The following is a 23512-nucleotide window of genomic DNA, read 5'->3' on the forward strand; positions in this document are numbered from 1 at the left end:
GACACTGCATTGAGGGCCCTAAAGTCACACACCAGTCTCGGTTTGTCTGTGTTCTTTTTGTCCACAAAAAACACTGGGCTGCCCCCCACCGCTCGGGACTCTCTGATGAAACCTCGCTTCAGGTTTTTGTCAATGAACTCCCTCAGCTCCTGCATCTCCCTGTCTGACATGGCGTACAGCTTGCCTACTGGGAGTTGGGCCCCAGGGAGTAGGTTGATTTGACAGTCAAAGGGTCTATGCGGTGGCAGTTTGTCTGCTTCCCTTTCGCTGAATACGTTGCTCAGATCTGCGTATTGCGGGGGCACCTTCCCTTTGTCCATTACTTCCATCCCGGCTAGGGTGACTCTGTCTCCTCCCGAAACCTTCCCCTCCTTGCAGTGTTCTAGGCAATGCGCTGACCCAAAGGAGACCACCCTCTGATGCCAGCCCACTAGCGGATCGTGTAGCGCCAGCCAGCTCATCCCCAAAATGATGGGCGCTCCTCCCAGGATGGCCACATTAAACGCTATCTGTTCGGTGTGCCTTGCCACCCTCATTATCATCGGGACAGTCTGTTGGCTAACTTCTCCCCCCAACAGCTCTCTGCCGTCAATCGTAGTCACCTGCAAGGGGTTACTTAAAGGGATGGTCTGTATCTGATGCTCAGCTGCAAACTCCTTACTCATGAAATTACAGGAGCTGCCTGAATCCAAAAGCGCCTTGATCTTTAGTGGGTGTCCGTTTGGCAGTTCTAGTAACACCTCTATCACTAAAGCGGGTCTGGGAGGTTCCGGCGTGGGCACTTTTACTGCTCTTTGGCCTGGCTGCTGTGCCCCGACGGTGGCAGCCAGGCGTTGGCTTTTACTTGCTCCTTGCCTTCCTCTTCCTTTCCCCCAACAGCTCCTGCCATCCCTTGCCATTCCTTTCTTTGTGGGCAGACTCTGGCAAAGTGCCCTGGCTGTTGGCAGAGATAACATCTCTTGGCGCTCTTTCCCTCCTTCTTCCGCCCTTCACTGGGATTTGAAACTGCGCGCGCCCGCGCTGTTCCAACTTCCATCGGCTCTGCCGGCGGGAAAGGTGGCTCTGGAATGTCTGGAATGCGGAACTCCCTCCAACGGTCTCCTTTCCCTTCCCGCTTTTCCAAAGCCCTCGCCTCCTGGCGCGCTCCTATGGACAGCGCAGATTTGGTTAACTGATCCATAGACTCCGCCCTGGGCCCCCGGGAAAGCTCATCTTTGACGGTTGAAGAAAGCCCCTCTTCGAAAAGCATTTGGATGGGCTCCGCCGATAGGTCCCACCCCAATTTATGAATCAGCATAGTAAATTCAGTCCAGTACTCACGGACAGATCTGCTTCCTTGCTGGCAAGCCATTAACTGCCTTCGCACCACCCCCTGCTCAATATCGCTGGAAAACATCAGGTCCATGGCACGAAAAAACTTCCTCGTGTCCTTTAGGATCTCATTATTCGCTGCCATCAGGGGTCTAACCCAATCTTTCGCCCCGGATTCGAGATGGCCAATCACAAAAGCCACTCGCGATTCCTCGTCGGGGAAGTCATCAAACTGCAAGTTTAGAGCGTATTGCATCTCTGTTCTAAAGGCATGATAGTTCCTGGGATCCCCCCCGAATTTCTGCACCAATCCTGGTACCTTTCTGGCGAGCGGGGTGGTTTTCTCCTTTCCCTTTTCTGCATCCTGAGCCCTCCTCTCCTCAAGCCTCGCCGTTTGCAGCGCCAACTGGATCTCCAACGCCCTGTACCTTTCTTCCAGGCTTGGACCCCCTCCAGCTGCTCCTGCTCCTCCGGTTCCGGCTGGGTTGCTCATGATGCTTCTCCCTGCACAAGCTGGCTTTCGGTGACTTTCGGATTGCTGTGATGGGACGATGAGCTGCTTGTGCGTAAAATGCAAGTCCCTCAGAGTTTGATCAGGTTTTCAAACCTCTGCCTGTGACGGAGCCCCTCCAGCATGGCTGCGTCAATCACTAGTAGAATCCGAAAGTGGCTGCTTTCGGAATCGTTTCCAACATAAAAGCTCTTTAACGGAAACACGTCGTCTGGCCTCTCGGCGTGACAGTTTCCGGCGAGGTGTGGGTGTCCCTATAGGAGGTCCTGAGACCTCCCCACTGTTTTCGCTGGAAGTGTCTCTGAGCCATCCCTCCGACTCACTTTCCCTTGGAGTTCTTGCTCGCCCTCTACTGGTTCCCTCTTCCGCTGCTACTCCTCTCTCAACCTCAGTGAGCCTTTGCGCCCCCGGCGCTTTAGATGGCAGTTCCCTGACAACTAGTAAAGAGCTTTTGCATAATAATGGAAAGCAAAAATATGGACCAAATTGCTGAAAACATCCCTGTAGATCCTATGTCTTATGGTAGGAAAATTCTTGCTGTTTCTGGCCTGTTAGAAATTTTAAAGGAGCTTGGATCAGGATAACCACCCAATACACAACAGTGTTTGGATGAGTTATAACTTTAACAACCCAATTCTTGGGAAGGTGTGCCTAAGCTCATTGACTCCAGTGAGCTTAGGTATGCCTAAGTCTGCACAGGGTCAGACTGCACATCTAGGGTAAACAACACAGCTCTCATCTTTACAGATTGCATCATCAGTGCAAGCAAAGCACTGCATTGGCGTTCCCTGCTGGCTGTTTGAAGAGCTGATTTCCTCCTGTATAAACCAGAGCATTTTCAGTGCTGAGTTTGCTTTCCTGCCTTTTACGTGTATTCTTGGGTAGCAACCTGAAGTTGGAGCCCTTCTCTACAGGGACTGGCACCCTCTGCTCCAGAAACAGAAACCTGTCATAGAGCTGAAGCTGATTGTACAGCATCCTTGTAACCAGTTTTAATTCCCTTTTTGTAGAAACATGAGCTCTGCTGGCCCTGAAGGGAGGAAAAAGATGAGAGAATGTGAAGGGTTGATTGAATCGCTGGTGTATTATATCCAAGGCACCACCGCAGACCACCAGCCAGATGATAAGGTAAGCTTTCCAAATGAAGGGATTTTCTGAGTCTCTAGGACAGAAATAACCAAGGTGGTGCCAGATGTTGATGGCCTACAACTCCCATCATCCCTCACCACTGACCATGCTGGCTGGGGCTGATGGGGATTGTGATGCAGCAACATCTGGAAGTCACCAGATGAGGGAAGGCTGCCCTACTCAGGATCCAGAGCTGACCTGAGGCATTAAATGTTTGGGACACTTTTCACCTGGGCTACCACTGGAGAAAATCAAGACAACAGTGCAATGTTCTGAAATTCTAAGGCCAATGTTACAAAAGTGCATTGCAGATCTTTAGCGATTGCTTCCAGTTATTTACACAGCCAGAATAATGCACATTTGTTTTCCCTTCCAGGCCACGGAGAACTGTGTGTGCATCCTTCACAATCTCTCCTACCAACTGGAGTCCGAACTCCCTGGTAGCTATGCACAGAATATCTACATGCAAAGAAGAAATGTTCCTACTAGCGACAGCAGCATTGGGTGCTTTGGTTCAAGGAGCAGGAAAGCGAAGCAGGTAATAGCTTTGAGCAGCTTAGTGTGCAGAGGACACGTTTTGTATGCAGAAGGTCCCATTTCCAGGTAGAGTAGGGCTGTGCAAAACCCTGGTCTGAAACCCTTTAAGAGTGCTCCTGCCAGGCTTCTCCAGAAGCATCTGCTCTGAAGGCAACAATATCCAGATCAGGGGGAGAGGTTCATGGCAGCTCCTTCCACAGCTGACAATGTGTTTCATTGATTCAGCTGCACAGAGCAAGGGGGCTGGCGAATGCACAGCCCTACCTTTCAGTGAGGAAACTACCGCATTTTTCGCTCCATAAGACGCACCTAGTTTTTAGAGGGGGAATGCAAGAAAAAAATACTTTTAAAGGGAGCGCTGAGCAGAGCCTGTATGCATCCCAGGCTCTGCTCAGTGCTCCCTTTAAAGAGCCGCATGGAATGGCACTTGCAGGCTTTTCCCCAGGAGGGAGAAGCCCCCAAGAGTCTCGCACTCTTTAAAGGGTGTGCGGCTCTTGCGGGCTTTTCTACGAGGTGGGAGAAGGACAGCCCGTCAGTAATGGGCTGCCCTTCTCCCTCCTCGGAGAAAAGCCTGCAAGAGCTGCGCAGAGCGTGTGTGTGGCTCTTGGGGCCTCTTCCCATCTGCATTCGCTCCATAAGACGCACACACATTTCCCCTTTTTAGGAGGGGAAAAGTGTGCCTTATAGAGTGAAAAATACGGGAAAATAGACGGCCCTGTGGTCCTTCCTAATGCTGCGATGGACTCACGAACAAAATGGTTGGGCTTAACTTCTAGTTCCTGCTGAGCCTCATCCTGCAAGGATTTTCAGGCAGCCTTTCACTCTGATTCAGGGTTACTGATTTAGGATTGGCAGCCCATTGTTAGGAGGCATTAGCGCTGGGCTCCTTTTGGTTAGATCCAGAAAGGTGAGCCTTACTGGGGGTGGTTTTAACTGTTTTGTTTCTGGTTGTTTAATGCATCTGCATGTTTAGCAGCAGCAGGACCTGCCGCTCCCTGAGGAAAAGAGCAACCCCCGAGGTGTTGAAACCCTCTGGCATTCCACCCTGATAAGGATATATCTGTCCTTGATAGCAAAAAGCACAAGGAACTTTACTCAGGAAGCATCGCTGGGAGCTTTGCAGAACCTCACAGCCGGAAGTGGACCTGTAAGTAGAAAGAGAGGGATTCACCCTTTTATCTTTCTTTCCTTTCAGCCCCTCCCCTGTAGCTAAATATGTTTTTGATGACCTCATGAGAGGGATTTACAGCACTGGGCTAGGACCTGGTGGAGAACTACGTTTGCCTCCTTGATCTTCCAATAAATATCATCTGAATAAATGCTTTTCACATTGTTCAGTAAAGGAGATCTGATTCTAAACTTCCAGGGCCAGAGTCAGGGCTTGGAATTGTTGGGGCCCCATCTCAACAGGAAGCTCCACTGCTGATTGCCGGAGCTCCCTGGTGCCAGTGGTGGTCCTCTCTTGCCATGGCTACCTATTCACCCACTCCATCTCTCTGCCTCCAGAGGGATAGGAGCAGAAAACAATGGAACACAGGAAGCAGAAGGAACAAGAGCTGCAACCAACTCATTTGTCTGCCATTTTCTCCCTAGGCATCAGTGGAGGATTGTTACTAGAAGCAGAGGTAGAACAGGGTGGCAGTTGTAGGAAGGAAGAGAAGGGGGGCCCTTGCCCAGCAGACATGCACACAAACCTGAGGCCATCACTGTCCCCTGTGCTGTGCTCTATATATACATTTTTACACTGTCCTCTTTCAAAGGAGCTTCAGGTGGCATATGTTTTTGTCCTCACAATAACCCTGTTCAGAGAATCTGTGATCCTCCAGATGCTCCCATCAGCCCCAGCCAAGATGGTCACTGCTTATGGAGCTGTAGTCCAGCACAGATTCCCTATCCCTGTCCTAGTCTGATATACTGCTCCATGCTGGATTTCGCATCATTCTCCTTCTGTGCCTTTGCCACTTAACTCTGCTCTCCAATGTTAGTTGAGCAGCAGCCATCAATGCTGCTGCATCAACCGAAGACGTTTCTTCTGAGACCAGCTGCACTATTTCTGACCAGGCTATTCCCTTTCCTTATCTGCTGTGTGTAGGGGGTAGGGGGCAATAGTGTTGCGGGAGCATCTTGCAAAGGCTGAAATGGAACTGGGACGTCCTATTAGGTGTCTAGCACAGTTCTGGAACTGAATTAGCTCTAATGTCTCTCAGTGGCATGCAATGAAATTATAATTGGTTTAGACTAGTTTAGCTGGCATGGCTGCACCCAAAAAGATCCTGGGAACTATAGTTGGATATGGGAGCTGAGAATTCCTGTCGCTTACCATAGAGCAGAAGCTGTCCTTGGAGAGGGAATGGTTTGTAAACCTGCTAAGTCTATGGTTTGAACAACATGGTGTCCTCCAGATGTTGTTGGACTACAACTCCCATCATCTCTGACAACTGGCCGTGCTGGTGGTTTCGCTTATGCCTGAAGAAGCTGTGTGTGTTTTCTGACAGATGCCATTTGGAGTAGCCCAAGTCATTGTCAAGAAGGCCAACGGCCTCCCAAGTATTCGAAACATGCTACATGTGAGCTGTCCAAGTGTTAAGAAAACAGCCGTCTCCTTGCTCAGGAACTTGTCTCGCAACACCTCGCTGCAGAATGAAATAGGTAAATAAATGCGCAATGGCTGGCCAAAATTACTTCAGTGTCAGATTACTGTTAAATGCATGGTAAGTATATAAAGAAAGCTGAGCTTGATGAATCCCCTTCCATTAAGAATAGCAACAATAAAGGTTTGCCTTAATAAACAATCACAGCTGCGTGTGTGGACTTCGTTCATCTTAATGTTTTCTATCTGGGATGATAATGGAAGTTCAGTCTGTGTTGTTTCATCAATGATGGTTGTTTCCATTAGCTCTATAATGGTGTTCAAATCCTGTTCACACTAGGGAATCAAGACTGGACTGGCACCACTTCTGCTGTACCCCACTCCAGAACAAATAACCCCAGCACATTTTAAAGTCCATAGATGGTTTAATCAGTCAAGAGGAACGTTTTCACAGGGCACCTAATTATATGTAATGGCAGTGCCAGTGAACGTCTCTGGGGAGAGCATTCCACAAGCAGGGAGCCATCACAGAAAAGGCCACTCTTATGTTGCCACCCTCCGGACCTCTCATGGAGGGGACACATTTAAAAAGTCCTCAGATGATTGCAGGGGGCCCTTCTACTCATCCTGGTGAGTGGGGCCCTAGATGCACAGTGGATCACTGGTAAATGGAAGCCAACCTCTGGATAAACCTAACGAAAAAGTGTCATGCCCCATAAAGTTTTTATGGAGTAAGCATCTTTAAAGAAAACCCCATCTAAAGTGCTTTGCAAATTAAAATTGCTGCATATTACTTGCTGGATACCGTTTGAGCAGACAGCTGCAGAGCTTTAAACTTGAGGATTTTAAGCGCACATCATGTTTCACCTTCCAGCCAGAGAAGTGTTGCCAGATTTGGTTGCCGTGCTTCCAGATGCTGCCCCAACCTCTGACATTGCCAACGAGACCACGGCTTCCGCTTGCTACGCTTTATACAACCTGACTCAGAACAGCTCCCAGAATGCTCGGCTTCTCTTGAACTCTGATGGCATCTCAAAAGTTCTGAACATCAGCTTGAGTGACAGGTGAGCCATTTTCATATGTACCTGCCCACCGCCCCCCCCCCAAAAAAGCAAAAAATAAGCAGTGTCCCCAGCATTGTCCTGCTGTACAGAGATCCCTGTGTGGTATCCCTGCAGTGCTAAAGAACTACCTTGTTTCAGGGCAATGCTTGGCATGCTCTGTTCTGAGCAATTATTTGCTTAGGTTGGCAACAGCATGCAATTGAGTTTAGTGAGTGGTTTAATTGATATAAAAACATTTCAATACATTTCAAGAGGTTGCACTTGAGTGATAACTACATTTCCTTTATTACTGTTTCTGCTTGCAATTATGTGGTCCAGTTACTATATCCCTTTGTTCTCTTATAGAATCATTGGCATTGTAGACCTAGTTCTCAAACCCATGCCAGTGTTGTGCCATTTCCAACTTAAAAATATTCCTAAAATGCGTCCATTTCAATCTCCCTCCACTGGAAATATTTTATTCTCTCATTCCTTCTTGTCTTCTCTTTTTGCTTTACCTTTTTCCTAGCCACACTTCTTTACCATGGCATTTGATACTAGAGAGATATATATATTCATTCCTATCCTCTTGAGTAGGGTTATTTGCTTTCAACTGATTTTTAAACTGTATTTTTAAAATTGATGTAATCCACCCTGTGATCTCATGGTGAAGGATGGATAAGAAATTAATTTAATAATAATAATAATAATAATAATAATAATAATAATAATAATAATAATAATAATAGGGATTTCATCTAACTAAACCCATTGAAGTTAATAGAATCTAAGTTAATCATGTATATTTAACTTCTCTGTTTTGCATAACTAGCATTGGATACAACCCAATAATATTTGTCCCTCTTTTATTCTTGATTCTGCTGGGGGCGGGGGCTTTTCTGTGTCTTATTTTGCCCACATTCCTTCTTTGTTATACTCCCTCTGTTGCTCTCTGTTGGTTTACTACAGCATGTGCTCCTGCTCTTTTTCTTTTAAATATCTTCAGACTTCCTTCTCTAGAGTCTCTTTCCCATTTGCCTTCTCATCATCTGGATTCTGCCAAATTCCCTTCCTCCTTGCTAAACCTCAGGTTATGATTGTATTTTGTGCCTGCATCACCCCTTCTCCAACTCCTCCTTCTCTTTGGCAACTCACTGCTTCCTGAAATCCACCTTAAATACCTCCTCCTTCTTCTTCTGTATATACCTACACAGACATTGAGTTCCTCTTCAGGGCTTGGTTCAAGGTGCCCTTGCCAAGTGAAATTAGGTGAGCAAGTACCAAACTGAAGGTCTTCTTGGGGTTGGTACCTCGGCTATACAACAGCCTCCACAGAGAGGCTCACCTGCTGCTTTATCCATGATCTTTTTAGTGACAGGTGAAGGAAGACCTTTTTATTCAACTGGGCTGTGTTTAAATCAGCTATCTAAACTATTTTATACCCAGGGAATGGGCAGCTGTTTAAATTTAATGAGCATTAAACTAATAATAATCTACATGATTCATTCCTTGTGCTTCTTTCCTTTCCTACCTTTTAACCTAGATTCCCTCCCTCTTCATTCCCCCTTTCTGTTGTGTACTTTCCTGTGTGTTTTTGAGACTCAATGCCCCATGGGCAAAGCCTGTTCTTTTTAACTTAGCTGAGCTGTTTTGCAAATAATGCTGATTGCTGTTGTTATTATTCTCCTCCTCAGCAAAGCCGGCAGAGCTGCTTCCATCCTCTTGTATTCTTTGTGGTCTCATGCTGATCTCCACAGTGCCTACAAAAAGGTAAGCTGTCAACTAATTCTGGGGCAATAACCTTCCTGTTGGTCACAGTTGTTGTTTTTCAATGGATTTTAAGTATTACAGGTCTGTTTGCAAAGTCAGTTCTCTAACAGCACAATCCTAACCATGTCTACTCTCAAGTAAGTCCTTATTGGATTCAGTGGTGCTTACTCCCAGTTAAGTGTGTTAGGATTGTAGTCTTAGTCTTCAAGAGACAAGCCAGTGACACATTTTCTCTAATTTAATACTTCAGTTTAAAAGTAGAATCATTAAAGAAAAGTTCAGTGTTTGGTAATAAAATGAAGCAGTTTCTTCTCTGAACTTTTAGTCTGTGTTTTGTACCAAAAAGTAATAAAGGTAGTCCACATTTCATTAAAAGTATTAATTTCCTGTCTCCCTTTTCTTACCCAAATATCCTGCAAGTTCTCCAGAAAGCTGTTTGCCTAGTAGTGTTTGCATATCTTCCTCCAAACCACGTGGTCAGCTCTGTAGAGAGGTCTGAAACAAACATAGATTTTTGCATCATGCACAGATCCATCTTGCCCAAACCACCTCCGCTCCATGTGTTCATAGATGACCCTGGGTTCTAATATTGTGAAAGCAGGGGAATTTAAACTCTCTTGGTTTAATCTCTCTTATTTTTTTCATTTACAAGGCTAACTTTAAGAAGACTGATTTCATCAATACCAAGACAGTAAGAGCCTACAATTCACTGAAAGACTGAAAAGTAGGCAACAAAGACCTTAAGGACCGATGAGACCATGCAGGAAATGGTATTACCATATCTTCAGCATTAACTCACCAGCAAGAGCTGCACGGCATCCTCCAAGAGACTGATTTTATACTTCCCAAAGGACAACCAGAAGAAAGTGCCCCCCTCCCTTCCCAGATACTCTCTGCCTTACACCACTGCTTCTTATTCCTTTTGAACTCAAGACTCATTTGCAAATCCTGTGGCCGTTCAAGTTGCATCAAAGTAAATCATTTGAGTACCAACTCTGATATTTACAACCATTCACACATTATATGTTGGCCCGCTTTTGGACAAGGATCAACTCAGTATCCTGGTTTTATATTATGAGAAACTAAATAACCAAAGAAAATGGGATTTCAGAAATTTCTATGATTTTTTTTTTTGCTTGCTGTTTTTTGCTATGCCTAACTTCTAATCAGTGCTTCCTACAAAACTGCCCTAGTCTGCCAGATCTGTTGAAAAATGGAGGCAGATTCTTTATAGACTGCTTTTGAAACATTTTCCTGGGCTGTTGTGGGGTTTTTTTTTAGCATAATGCTCCAATGGCCATTGCTGCATATGTGTGTGTGTGTTTGCTAAAACCTAACTTTCTAGCAATGGAGCTATTTTTAAAATGCCTGCGAACTTGGGGATTCCCCTTTTGTATTTCTTTTAGACAGCCACACTTGTGAGTTTCCCAAATCACAAGACTATTCAGTTTGAGGACTCAACCAATTCATGTTTCATGTGTGATTATTTCTTCCCTTTTCCTTAAGTTTGCCAGCTGGACAGGAAAATGTCCTGACTTGCTGCAGTAGCTTGGTCTGCAAAAAATCAACCAGGGATGTTTATCACAGCATAGAGATAGCATCATCGCTTGCTAAAAGAGGTGCTCAGATGACCTCGCTCACATGCTCAGAGAATGAGCAGGCCAGGAGGGGCGCAGGAACTAGCCCTGCTCCCTTCTAGCAAAATGTTTACCAGCCACATCCCTCCAACATGTGAGCATTCAAAGAAGGCCTCTAGGAATGTACCACTGGATGTGCCCAGAGCCCTTTTGCACGAGTGCTGAATGCAGAGACAGTGGGCAATGGGACTAGTCTCTTATCAAACAGTATTGGAACCAATGGGGGGAAGGTAACCTGAAACCACCTTCGCCATGTCTTCAAGTTGCTGTTAAAGAGGAGTAAGGAACCTGTTAGAAACAAATGGGCAACCCTGCTTTTCACCTGTGCCTTTAGGAGCAGGCTTGGTCTTCCAGCTTTTCAGCCAGGTTTTGCAGCAGTGCCTTCTAAGAGCCACTTGATCTGCAGCAGAAAATGGCGGTTGAAGTTTGTCTTCACGCTGTGAAAAGCTTCTCCTGCTCATTCTTTGCAATTGAAGGCGCAAGCGCAGAGGCCAGCTGAACATCTCACAGCCCTACAGGAGCCTGACATTCTGAAACGAAGCAGTCCAACCTTTTCCCCTTGCTTTATCTTCCTGCCAGAATAAGTATGTTCTACCACATTTCTATGTACAGTGGTACCTTAGACACTTCAGGTTACAGACTCCACTAACCCAGAAATAGTACCACAGGTTAAGAACTTTGCTTCGGGATGAGAACAGAAATTTTTGCTCCGGCGGCACAGTGGCAGTGGGAGGCCCCATTTGCTAAAATGGTACCTCAGGTTAAGAACAGACCTCCAGAACGAATTAAGTTCTTAACCCAAAGTACCACTGTACCACTGCTGCTGTTAAAGGCACAGGAGCAGGGAAGTTGACAAGTTTCTACTACTGCAACGATTAGCAAGAGTGCAACTCGATGAGCAAAACTTCATCCTGGATGGATGGATGGATGGCTGCCTGGCTTCCTTGGGGTCCAGGATGGAAGAAAGGTGGGGTATTAATGGAAGAAATCCCTTGCCAACTGTGCTGTGTGGTGCACCTGGGAATCATGGGTCAGTAGATTCACTGCAATCAAATCTGTCTGGTACTTTCACTTGCTTGCTTGTTTATGCGCCTTCATAAATCTTCCTTTTCTGTTGTTGCAATGGTCAGTCTCTTCCCCTTTCATACTAGTTTATTTCTAGCTATCCTGGCCATCTACAATAGCTGTTTTTCTAAGTATGTGCCAGGAGATATTTATTTAGCCTTCTTCACACCCCTCCCAGCAATGCATTCTTTCTCCGAGAAGCCAGGAGAGTCACGCAAGGGTGTGACCTGCTCTATCCTGCTGTGAAATTCTGTTTGTTGTTGCATTGCTGAGCAATTTGCTTTTGAGAGCCAAAGGGAGTGTGTCGAACCCACTGGAGCTGCCAGTATTTTTAGAAATTGTCTTTTGAGTTCCCTCTCCTGTGCTTATACACACTTAGGCTGCAGTCCTGTGCTCGCATACCGGTGAGTAAACTCCACTGGAATCAGTGGGATTGACTGCTGAATACATAGGTGTAGGATTCCACTGTTGTTAGAGCTTCCCATTTTTTTTACAAAGCAGCAAATGCAAGTTTGTGCCCATGCATCTCCAATACAGTTTATTTGACACAAACAGCTTACAGGTTTTGATGATTAAGCAGTATAGAAATCCTATTAATTAAATGCAAACATACATGAACAAGGAGACAGAAAACTACTCCATTTCTTTTCACCGTTGCTGCTTTGAGTCTAGCTTTAGTGTAGCCCTAAGACAGGGTTGTGGGACACAGGTGGCGCTGTGGGTTAAAGCCTCAGCGCCTAGGACTTGCTGATCGAATCCCTGCTGCGGGGTGCACGGTTCGAATCCCTGCTGCGGGGTGCGCTCCCGCTGCTCAGTCCCAGCGCCTGCCAACCTAGCAGTTCGAAAGCACCTCCGGGTGCAAGTAGATAAATAGGGACCGCTTACCAGCGGGAAGGTAAACGGCGTTTCCGTGTGCAGCTCTGGCTCACCAGAGCAGCGATGTCACACTGGCCATGTGACCCGGAAGTGTCTCCAGACAGCGCTGGCCCCTGGCCTCTTAAGTGAGATGGGCGCACAACCCCAGAGTCTGTCAAGACTGGCCCGTACGGGCAGGGGTACCTTTACCTTTACCTTTAAGACAGGGTTATGGGTGGTGCTGTGGGTTAAATCACAGAGCCTAGGACTTGCCAATCAGAAGGTCGGCAGTTCGAATCCCCGCAATGGGGTGAGCTCCCGTTGCTCGGTCCCTTTGAAAGCACGTCAAAGTGCAAGTAGATAAATAGGTACCGCTCCAGCGGGAAGGTAAACGGTGTTTCCGTGTGCTGCTCTGGCTCACCAGAAGCAGCTTAGTCATGCTGGCCACATGACCTCGTACGCCAGCTCCCTCGGCCAGTAAAGCAAGATGAGCGCCGCAACCCCAGAGTCGGCCACAACTGGACCTAATGGTCAGGGGTCCCTTTACCTTTAAGACAGGGCTGGACAGTGTGATAGCCTTCTAATGTTGGACTACAGCTCTCATCCCTGACCATTGGTCATGATGGCTGAGGCTGATGGGAACTGGAGTCCAGGAACAACTAGAAGGCAGCACATGGGCTAATCCTGCACAAAGGAGAGAACAGCTCATTCAGTTGTTGGCAGGAAGCCCTAATGCCAGTGTTGCTTACATTATTATTATGCTTCAGCATGAACCCCAGAGATAAACAACGGGCTTTACCTGCCCTTGTACTACGATACAGTTCTTAACTTTCCCACGCCCAGTCATAATCTGTTTCCAACGGCTCTGCTTTCAGATTGACAGATTGCTTTTGGCTCAAAGTCAGAGACAGCTTTAACCTGAGTGCTGCATATTCCCAAGGAGTAGCTGTTCTTTAAAATGGGTGGCTCACGTGTAGCCATCCAAACTGAACCATAACTCCCAACAGCGTCAGCCAACGTGGCCAGTGGCCATGGATGATGGCAGCGGCAGTCCAGCAACATTTGGAGAGCCCCAGGTGAACAGCCTCTGCTTTATTTATTATATTTTGGCCCCGCTTTTCAGAAAAATAGTCCTTCACGTAAAAAAACTCTGAAATTTAAAAGATGCACCCAGTCTTTTGGTTCACAAGCTAAAAAGACAGAATGCAAGAAAGTAGGAAAGTGTGGGGCAAAGGCAGGGGAAGGTCAGTCTGACAATACAAGAACTAAGTACTGAATTATATGCAGGCACTCATATCCATTTGTGGCAAGGCTGCTCTTCCCTTCCTCCATTTAAATGTATTCAACTATGATACTGCCTTCTTCCAACACTGAGCCCTAAGCATTAACAACAAAACTAGCTTGGCCAACAAGAAGCAACATCCCCATTTTAATTCTAGCCCGCCATAGCTGTAGGTTCAACATTTGACCGCAATGCCTGGGCCCTTGATTTTCCTTGTTTGTGATGGGGCTTCTTTGAGTAATCTGGACCTGCCTATCATTCACACACAGTGAGCCTCATTCATGCCTCCTTTGTGTTTGTGCATGCAGAATGTCCCTGTTTCAATACCTGAACCAGAATTCCCATCAGACCCAGACAGCATGGTCACTGGGAAAGGTTAAAAGGATTGGGCAGCAGGTGACAAACAAGACCTCTTCATGCCCGAGACCCTTGAAACCAAGTGCGAGGGTAGACAATATTGGACAGTGGACAAATAGTCTGACTTGGTATAATAAGGCAATATCCTATGTTCTTAAGCCATGTTCCAGAAGTGCTCATTCAATGAGCACGCTGGGGGTCAAAGATCAGCAGGCTCTACCCTACATGTTTGTTAACTGGATACGGTTTGAACATCTCAAAAGGTCTATGGGGGTTGGGGAAGCATCACTTATGCTGACCTGATTATAATGCAATTGACATGCAACACACAACCTTAGGGCTCATCCACATTTCCACTTGTCCCATGACAAGTGATTTTCTGCTTTTCCCATGCTTTCCAGATATGGGTCCAAGTAGTTTTGCCTTTGCCCCATTGCTTCCACCCAGAAAACCTGCTCTTTTGTGCTGAATTGGAGCAAATGTCAATCCAGAGGATTGTGCCCTCCTCCCCAGGTCACCCCACCTCTCTCCAGGCCACAACCCTCACCTGCCCTGCACGTTCGTGTCTTTGCACTGTAGCAATGCCTTCTGCTTGCTTGAATGAAGGGTGGAGGTGTGTGGGCACAAATATATGACTCTACTTGTCTGGAAAACAGCCGACTGCACACAGGCAAGAGACACAAGGGTTGCCCTGCCGACTTTTGGCTCCATCCCTGCCCATCACTGGCATGCAGTCCCTGGAGAGCTGCCCAGGTGCAAATGCAGTCGGTGGGCTGAAAGAGGTGGTCCACCCCTTAACCAACATCCCTGCTTAGAGCCCTTTAGAAGCAGAGTTAGGAACATAGGAAGCTGCCTTATACAGAGAGCATTTGCCCATCTCGCTTCATCTACAATGACTGGCAGCAGCTCTTGAGGATTTCAGACCGGAGTCTCTTCTGGTCCTACCCAGAGATGCCAGGGCTTGGACCTGGGATCTTCTGCATGCAAAGCAAATGGTCTTCCATTGAGCTACAGCACATTTCTATGAAGTGGGATTGCAATGGTGAGAGGGGTATTTTCCCGGGGTGGGAGTGCATTTTATAAGTTGAGATACAGTTTGCCAAACACAAGCACATCTGGTAAGTACAATTTGCTCTTAAGCAAAATTTGATTATACTCTTACAGAAAGCAGAAACCTCTCTTGCCCCATTCTCTAGCTCCACCACCACTGTTGCTAGACAGGTTTTCTGGGGAGAAAGGATAAATCATGGAAATCATGTAATTTATTTTGACAAATGCTGGTCACTCCCTCTGATGTTAAAAAAAAGGTGGGGGAGAAAGCAAGCTAGAGGCTATCTGAAAAAAAATACAAGGCCTGACAACATTCTTCCTGCACGTTTAATATTCTAGTGTCTTCAAACTATGACCAGAATTTCTTTCAAAAGCTGCTTGCCCTCAGGGTTCAGTAATTAGCAGCCCAGTTTGCACGTAGCATGAAGTCAAATGATGGCGTACCATGAGCAAGCAAACACACTGTGGAACAGGGAGAAAACCATGACCAACTATTTCACCCCTCTCTCACTCCTGCCACGCTATGGGAGCTCAGTCATGGTTTACCTTGGCAGTGCATTGCTTGAACCCAAATTCGTTGCTTGCTTTCTCCTAACAAACCATGATTGCTTTGCAGGGGGTTGTACTTGGAGTCCTTTCTAACTCTGCAATTCTGTGAGTGGTAAGCTAAAATGTATGGAGGGAGATGAACTATGAGCACGAGTTTGGAATTAGCACAGTTTAGATCCCAGAGGAAGAGTGAAGTGGCTGTGATTTTTAAGTATTAGTTTGGCTTAGCATTATGTGCGAACCAGGCACTGTAAACCGCTTTGAGGGTTGTTGTTGTTTTACAATCAAGCGGCGTACAATTTTATTAAGAAAGAAAGAAAACTCAAAACATAGCAGTTGCAGAACCTTTGCCCCTTTTAGATGTTATCATATATCATAAGTAAAGGGGGGGCTGGCAAATCTTCCAGTTTGAGTTTTGCTCAGTTTCCACCTTTCTACATCACTTTATGAACTTTTCAAAGTGCTTGTGAAAATTTACCAGCATCTTAGTGCAAATGCCTTTCAATATGCACATTTTTTTTTGCAAGCAATTTTCCCTAATATACTGCATTTCTTTCTGCCCACTCATTCTCTTCCTCTCAAGGGAGGTATATCTGTCATGTCACAAGAATGTACAGGACTCCAGTACAGAAATACACTTTTCTTAGGGCAGTAAAGGTACATTCAAAGTTCTTACATCAATCTTCACCCTAGCTAGGGAGAAGAGAGCAGAAGATATGTTGTGGTGGGGGTGTTTGCTCAGAGATTAGAGCTGGCTTTGTCTTAGGAGGTGCTGTGCCTTCATGTACAATGGGTCAGCAGATCTGCACTAGGAGGAACAATTGTAAAGAACAATTTAGCTGTGTTTGATGAACAATAGCTGGTTCCTGCTGGGCGTAAACCTTTGCATGAGGGGTTTGATTGTGATGGCTGGCTGGATTTCACACAAGGAAAGCTGCACCCATGTGCGGGCTGTGTTTAAACTGGGTCCAGCAGTTTTGCATTAGGTTTCACTGAACTGTTTACATAGAATTCACTGCTGCCATTATTTACTCATTGGAATGAACAACAGAAAATGGAAGCGATGGGTGGAAAAGGTCTAGTGGCCCTCCTTGTGAGAAAAGTAGAGTACAGAGTATGTGCTATATCGTTTCTCTCAGGTAAAATTAAGACCTTACAGTATTTCCCTTTGGAATTAAACCTTAAAACATAAGTGGAAAACCTCAAGTTTAGAAAATTCTTAAGACCTAGTGCCCAAAGTTATACCATGCATTATGTATCATTTTGCAAATTTTGATGCAGGTGAATATTTTAAAAAGTGCTCTCTTTGTGCTGTGAGACACCTTCTGGTGACTCTGAGAAATCCTGTTTATGCAAGAAGATGCACTAATGTGCTAGATTGTTTTTTATATCCCATCATTCCTAAATACTTCCATCTTCAAGATCTTGCTTTATTCATAGTAATTTAGCAAAGGCTTGTGATTGTGCATAAGCCTATTGCCCAGAAAAGGGGATTACCCAAACATCTCAGTGAGCAGCCTTTTAGAATTTCTGAGAAGTGAGAGGGTCTACAACTGCAGAAATGGAATTATTTGGAATCCAGACTTTTATCTGATCTAGATATAACACACAATGCAAAAAAAGTTTGTCATGTCATTTTTGTCCTGTCAGGCTAGTAGGGGGCGACTTCTCAAGATCAGGCTCAAGGTTTCCTCATATATTTTTACTTCTGACAAGAAGCAGGAACCCTACATCTCTGAGCTGAAGCACAAATTTGAAAATATGACAGCAGAGTTTAAAAAGCGATCATTAAAACTAGTGTGGAGTTTTGGTTAGAGTGTTGGACTAGAACAGGGAGACCCCGTTCAAGTCTCCAATCGGCTGTGACCTTGGGCCAGTCACAGTTGTTGAGCCTAACCTACGTCACAGGGTTGTTGTCAGGAGATAACAGGGAAGGGAAGAATACGGTGCATGCCACCTTGGGCTCCTTGGAGGAAATGTGGAGGGAATTTATTATAAATGTAATAAAAATGTGTATAAACAGTTGCATAGGCCTGCCTGTGTAAAAAGGTCTTCAAGAGATGCCAGGATGTCTAAAGTAAGGATGCCTACCTAATCTCCGCTGGGAAAGCATTCCATAGTACGGGACCAGCAACACTATCTATTTACATTAATCATATGTTTTAGATATGAATATGAAGATAGGAAGGAGAAACAATATGACTGCCTCCATCACACCTAGCTTGGGCCTCTAACTAAACTGAACCTTACCTATCGGGCCCCTGCTGGGATATTCTTTTCTTTCTAAATAACCTCGGATGTGCTGGGTCTGACTAATCCTAAATAGCCAGAAATGCTACCTTTCATGGAGCTTCCTGTTTAGAGAGCTCCCAAGATGGGTTTGTTCAGCAATATGAGCTTCTGACTAAGCTAGCTGACTTGAGCTAAGATTTCTAAACACTGGCAGTTGTTTACACAGTCGCATCTAGATTCACAGACCCAACCCCAAGCAAATCTTCCAAATACACAACACAGGCCTCAGTTTGGTTTTTAGTTTACTTTATGAAGCAGGAGCTTCATCAGTTTATAGTGTGCAGATACAACAGGCAAGAGGTGGTTTAGATCCAGTCAGGGCCAGATTTAGGTTTGATGAGGCCCTAAGCTACTGAAGGTAATGGGGCCCTTTATATGTCCAGCTGTCCTTTGTCAACAACAAATTGTCAACTTTTTTTTGTGTTGAATATATGCTATATGGTAATTTATGGACCTAGTAGGTATCTAAAGCCATTTGCACATAACAAATAGGAGCCTACACAACACAAAACACTGTTGCTGTATGTAGGTTTTATTTGTTTTTTTATCTAATATTTTGGAAATGTACATCCAGGTGTTTTTTCCTTTAAATTTTTTTGGGGGGGCCCAAGAGAGTGGAGCCCTAAGCTATAACCTGTTTAGCTTATACATAAATCCGGCACTGGATCCAGTGTAAATACATTTAGCTATAACAACCAAAATATGCCCCAAACTCTCAAATAAGTCTCTTCTCTGTCCTGCCTTCATTCATTCATTCATTCATTCATTCATTCTCTCTCTCTCTCTCTCTCTCTCTCTCTCTCTCTCTGTGTGTGTGTGTGTGAGAGAGAGAGAGAGAGAGAGAGAGAGAGAGAGAGAGAGAGAAAGAGAGCGCGCACACACTTCATTTTTTAAAAAAATCACGAGTGGTTTACAACAATTTTATGTATACAATAAATACTATATTAAAAGGCTAAAATAAGAAATCACCTGTTACAGAAATACAGTATGTATTATTAATTGGCTGTCTAAGCCTGGTGGAATAGAAAGGTTTTTAGCAGTTGTTTAAAAGTTGGCTCAGAAGGTGCCTGTTCCAGATTTATTGGCAGAGTTTTCCACAATAGAAGCGCCATTTCTTGTTGCTGTCAAATGAGTCTCGCCAACTCGGCGCATAACCAGTGAGGCTCCTGCAGATTATTTCAGTGACTAAGCTGAGACATAAGGGTTCCGGTAGTCCCACAGAAACTTAGGCCCCTGGATCTAAGTTTTCAATACAATACAAGTACCCTGAACCTGCCTCAGTAGCAGATGTAAAACAACATTTCGGTAAGCCTCTCCTTCTGTTCAGTTTCCAAATAATTCTCTTAGCACACCTTCTGATGTGAACAATACATTTAGTGTCGATAATGAATTATATCTAAGACTAATGTTTTGGCAGTTGTGAAGTCCCACCCAAATGTAAACACCGTATAATGTGACTGGCTCTAATCTGTCAACGTAAACTCTAGATAGGGGGAATCCTGGCCCTGAAGGAGCGTGAGACCCTGAGGAGTCTACTGGACGTTCTCTTATTTGGCTATCTCTACTACACGGCCTTGGATTGCTCAGCTCTGTTGCAATTTATCAGGAACACTTCTTTATCTTGGCGTTACCCCTAGTGGAGGCATCATTCTTCTTAAACTCCCTCGGATTTGTAGAAGTTCCAGCTCTGGGCCTTCATGCTGATTCAGAAGGGAGTCTCTTGGTTCTGGAGTTAAGATTCAGGAAATGTTAATAGCGAGGACAGATCAGGAGGTATGATAGCAGCAGTTCAGGGTGGGGTGGGAAGAAGTCATTTATTATCTTTATGTGATTTCTTATCTGCCCTTCTCCATAAGGTCCCAGGGTAGGTTTACAGCAACGTAATATACATTTTTAAAAAGCAACAACCAGAGAAAACAGTTCCATTTTAAAAGAAGAAGAAGCAACACCGTTGCAGCTGGAACAGAAGAGTATAAAGTCAGTAAAAGAGTTGGGAAAAACAAAACAAAGTACCTTAACCGTCAAAGGCCAGGGCATATGTGTTCAGCATACAGCAAAAGCTATACGAGAAAAATGTTAGACACACCCACCCTTCTGTGGGAAGGCAGGTCCTCAATTTAGGGCTGTCACAGAGGGGGAAACCCTCTATTATGTACTGAGTTGAATAGGATCCAAAATGCAGCAGGCTGATTGGTCCTAGAACAATAGGATTCAGAATGCAGCAGTCTGATTGGTCCTAGAACAATGCAGCAGTCTGATTGGTCTGCAGGAGCCACCCAATCCAGCTCCAGATGGAAATGAATCCACAACCTGATTGGCCTACAGGAGAATTCTGGATTTAGCCAATCACGTGCAGCCCATTGTGTAAATAATGAATATAAAGCAGATACTTTGGGGGGAACTTTCATTCCTCCTTACCACTATGAGCTGAATAAAGAGCATGAAATCAACTCTCAACTCCGAGTATATTTCACCCTTCCAGGCTGCTGTTGCCCAGACCAAGAGAGCCCTCTCTGCCAGTCTTAAGAAGTGATAGGGATGGAAGCGGTTTTTCGGGTCTTTGGGATCTAAGGTTTTAAGGCTTTAAACACCAATGTGAGCACCTTGGATTTGGTATGGGAGCAAACAGGCTGTTTTAAAATCGGGGTTATGTGAGTTCTAAATGGAACCTTGGCCAGTAACCTGGTTGCTGGGTTTTGGACCAGTTGACTCTACCAAATTAAGTCTGGAATGGCAGCCCCATGAGGATTGCATTGCAATAGTCAGTTCTGGGGCCAAGTCATCTCTGCCCAGGAGGGACCACAGCTGGAAAAGCAGCTGTAGCTGGAAATCAGCACTCTCAGCCCCTAAAATCACCTGAACCTCCATTGACAGTGTTGGATACAGGAGCATCCCACAAGATGTGGACTTGTTCATTCCAGAGGAATGCATCCCCATTCAGAATAGGCAGGCTCTGCACCTCCCATACCTGAAAACACAGAACATCTTTTTAGGATTTAGCTTCAATTTATTGGCCCGCATCCAAATGTACTAGCCCCCTTGAAATGAGCATCGGAAGCAAGGGAGGTGGTGCATCTAGAAAGCAGAAGAAATAAATTTGTGGGGGCAGACAAGAGATGTGTGGAGTAAACGAGGATGGACAAGACAACCATTCCCTGGAAATGTATTTCTTCTGGTTAATGTAAGGCTATTCTATTCCCATCGTTATTCATGAGTGCTGACTTGCAGAATTGACTGCCAGCTATTGATATTGCGTTGTGTTATCTTCCTGGAATGCGTCTGCAGAAATTGAAACACAAAAATGCTAACCAGGCCTCTCCTTATCTTGTGAGATCTGCTAGGAGCTCAGCTCAGCTCAGAGATCTGCAGGACTCTGATGCGTGCATTTAAAAGATGGAGAGTACAACAACTGAAACATGCAAACTTTTCTCAGAGGACTTGCCAGTTCTAGTTAGCACATCTGTTAAACTAAGTGTGGTATCTAAGGGATCCACTCTGAGTTCATTTATTTGAATGAGTCTAGCCCAACACCACCAAAAGGATTGGCAAAATGCTGGCAACTCTAATTATAGTACTGGGTTCCAGTGAGCTGCAAATCCCAGCAAAAAAACTTGCTGGGTGACCTTGGGCCAGTAACTGTTTCTCAGCCTAATCTACCTCACAGGGTTGCTGCAAAGATAAACTATGCCACCTTCAGCTCCTTGGAGGAAAAGTGGGGTGTAAATGTGTGACAGCCCCTACACTTTAGAACTACCTGCCTATTGATATCAGGCAAGTGCCTTAGCTGTATGCTTTTTGGCATGTTTTTGTTTAGGCAATCCTATCCAGACGTATATAACTTACTGTCAAATAAGTAAATAAAACATATGTAACACTTGCTGTGTGAGGATTTTGAGCTTTCTCAGTTACTAAAACATTTGAGCAAAATATACAGAGTGGCATCAGCACACAAAGGAGATTATACAATGAAAACTTGTTTGGCACACCAAAATTCCAGGTTGACTCAAAATGCAGCATTTAGCACACTGATTACCAGGGATCACATAGAATGCTGGCGTTACTATGTATAGGTTAAGTGCAATTCTGCCACCCAGTGGAAAGCTGAGATTCCGTAACATTTTAAAATAGTTATCAGTTTCTTTTCAGATTTCTGTGAGCAACAACAGGGTATCATGGTTGCACAGAGGTCAGAGCCACAGATTCTTTGATCAAAGAAAACCCTGTTTTTGTTTTGCAGTTTTCGTGGGGACGAATATATACCATTGCCCTGCCCCCTCATCTGTTTAGCTTAAATGGTGGCTTTCTGACCATAGGAGATCATTTCTGCTGTGAAATAAGTAGCAGTATGCTGTTTCTGTCCTACTACTCCACTGGTTATACATCTTATAATGAATGTTTGAGTTTATTCATCTTTCTTATTGAGATTCTCTGAGCTGTACATGTTTCCAGGAACTGGTAAAATGCTCCTGTTTCCATTTTGTTTAATACATGAACCAAAAATGCCCAATTATGGCTCATGTCACAAAGGAATGTGGAATGCCTCACCCTACGTATAATTGGCTGCCCTCTGTACCACTGTTTTTTCATTAACTAGATTCTCAGAATTAAATCAATTTTGAAATTTGGCTTCCTCCCAAGTAAGCATTTTACTTTTTCAGAAAATTTGTTGGTATTCCTGCTGATTCAATTGGTTATTTTAGCTATTGCTCTGTAGTTGGATTACTGCTTTTATTGTTGTTTGCCATTTGTATTCATTTTGATATTTCTAGTTGTGCAAGATGTCTTCAGTGTGTCCAAGAAAGGCAGAATGTTTTGGGTTTTTTCCTAGGCAATAAGGCTATAGTCTGGAAACTACAGTACTTACCTTGGGATTAAGCCCCACTAAATTCAGTACTTCTGATTAGGATTATAAAGCAATTAAAGAGCAGTCGCTGCTGCTATTTCTGCCCTTCTTGTTATGCTAATTTAACTCCTAAAGAAAGACAATTACTTTCCATGCTTGATCTTGACTGAAACCGATTCAGTAACATTTAATTGCTCAGATATTCTAGTCCAGTAGTTCCTCCCTGGAACTTTCCTTTGCCAAAATTAAAACATACTGTTTGTACAGGCAGTTTATTTCCCACGCCATTTTATTTAGTGATATACTCCCGATTGTGCGTTTAATAATTTAGGTCGGAACAAGGGATATCCAAGCACACTTCATTGCTTAAATACGTTTGTTTTTTGGGAATTGCTGAACATTAACGAAAACTTCGTGGGGAGCAAGTTCTGCTTTAATGTCCAGAACAGGCAAAGAAGGCAATTCTTAAAAAAAAATCGGTATGTGTTTTTATTATTATTTAAAAACCATATATTCCTTATTCAACGAAATAAGCAAGGAGCCTGGTCAATAACTAATGCCACAAAGACGTCGGCGGCGGCGGACGCCAAAGCTCCCCTCTAAGCGGCCCCATGAGGGCAGAAGGCGGAACGCTTCGACCCCGCCCCCTCCTCCCAGCATGCTCTGCGCCATGTGCGCGGGCACCCCCTTCC

General features: G+C 44.9%; 1 protein-coding gene across 2 annotated transcripts in view; it reads left to right on the top strand.

The window, feature by feature from the left end:
* PKP2 (plakophilin 2) overlaps positions 1 to 10355 on the top strand; it is a 52149-nt gene extending 41794 nt beyond the window's left edge. Inside the window, exons 7-13 of one of the 2 annotated variants that reach the window (XM_081928521.1) lie at positions 2833 to 2950; positions 3327 to 3488; positions 4464 to 4634; positions 5983 to 6136; positions 6952 to 7141; positions 8815 to 8890; positions 9543 to 10355. In XM_081928521.1, coding sequence (XP_081784647.1) covers positions 2833 to 2950; positions 3327 to 3488; positions 4464 to 4634; positions 5983 to 6136; positions 6952 to 7141; positions 8815 to 8890; positions 9543 to 9611 — 940 coding nt within the window. In that variant the 3' untranslated portion in view covers positions 9612 to 10355. Of the gene's footprint in view, positions 1 to 2832; positions 2951 to 3326; positions 3489 to 4460; positions 4635 to 5982; positions 6137 to 6951; positions 7142 to 8814; positions 8891 to 9542 lie in introns of both variants that reach the window. The other variant, XM_081928522.1, reaches the window with a different exon arrangement.
* Positions 10356 to 23512: the final 13157 nt, after the last annotated feature.

This window comes from Podarcis melisellensis (genome assembly GCF_964234715.1).
Source record: "Podarcis melisellensis genome assembly, chromosome: 10".
In the NCBI taxonomy this organism is placed as follows: domain Eukaryota; kingdom Metazoa; phylum Chordata; class Lepidosauria; order Squamata; family Lacertidae; genus Podarcis; species Podarcis melisellensis.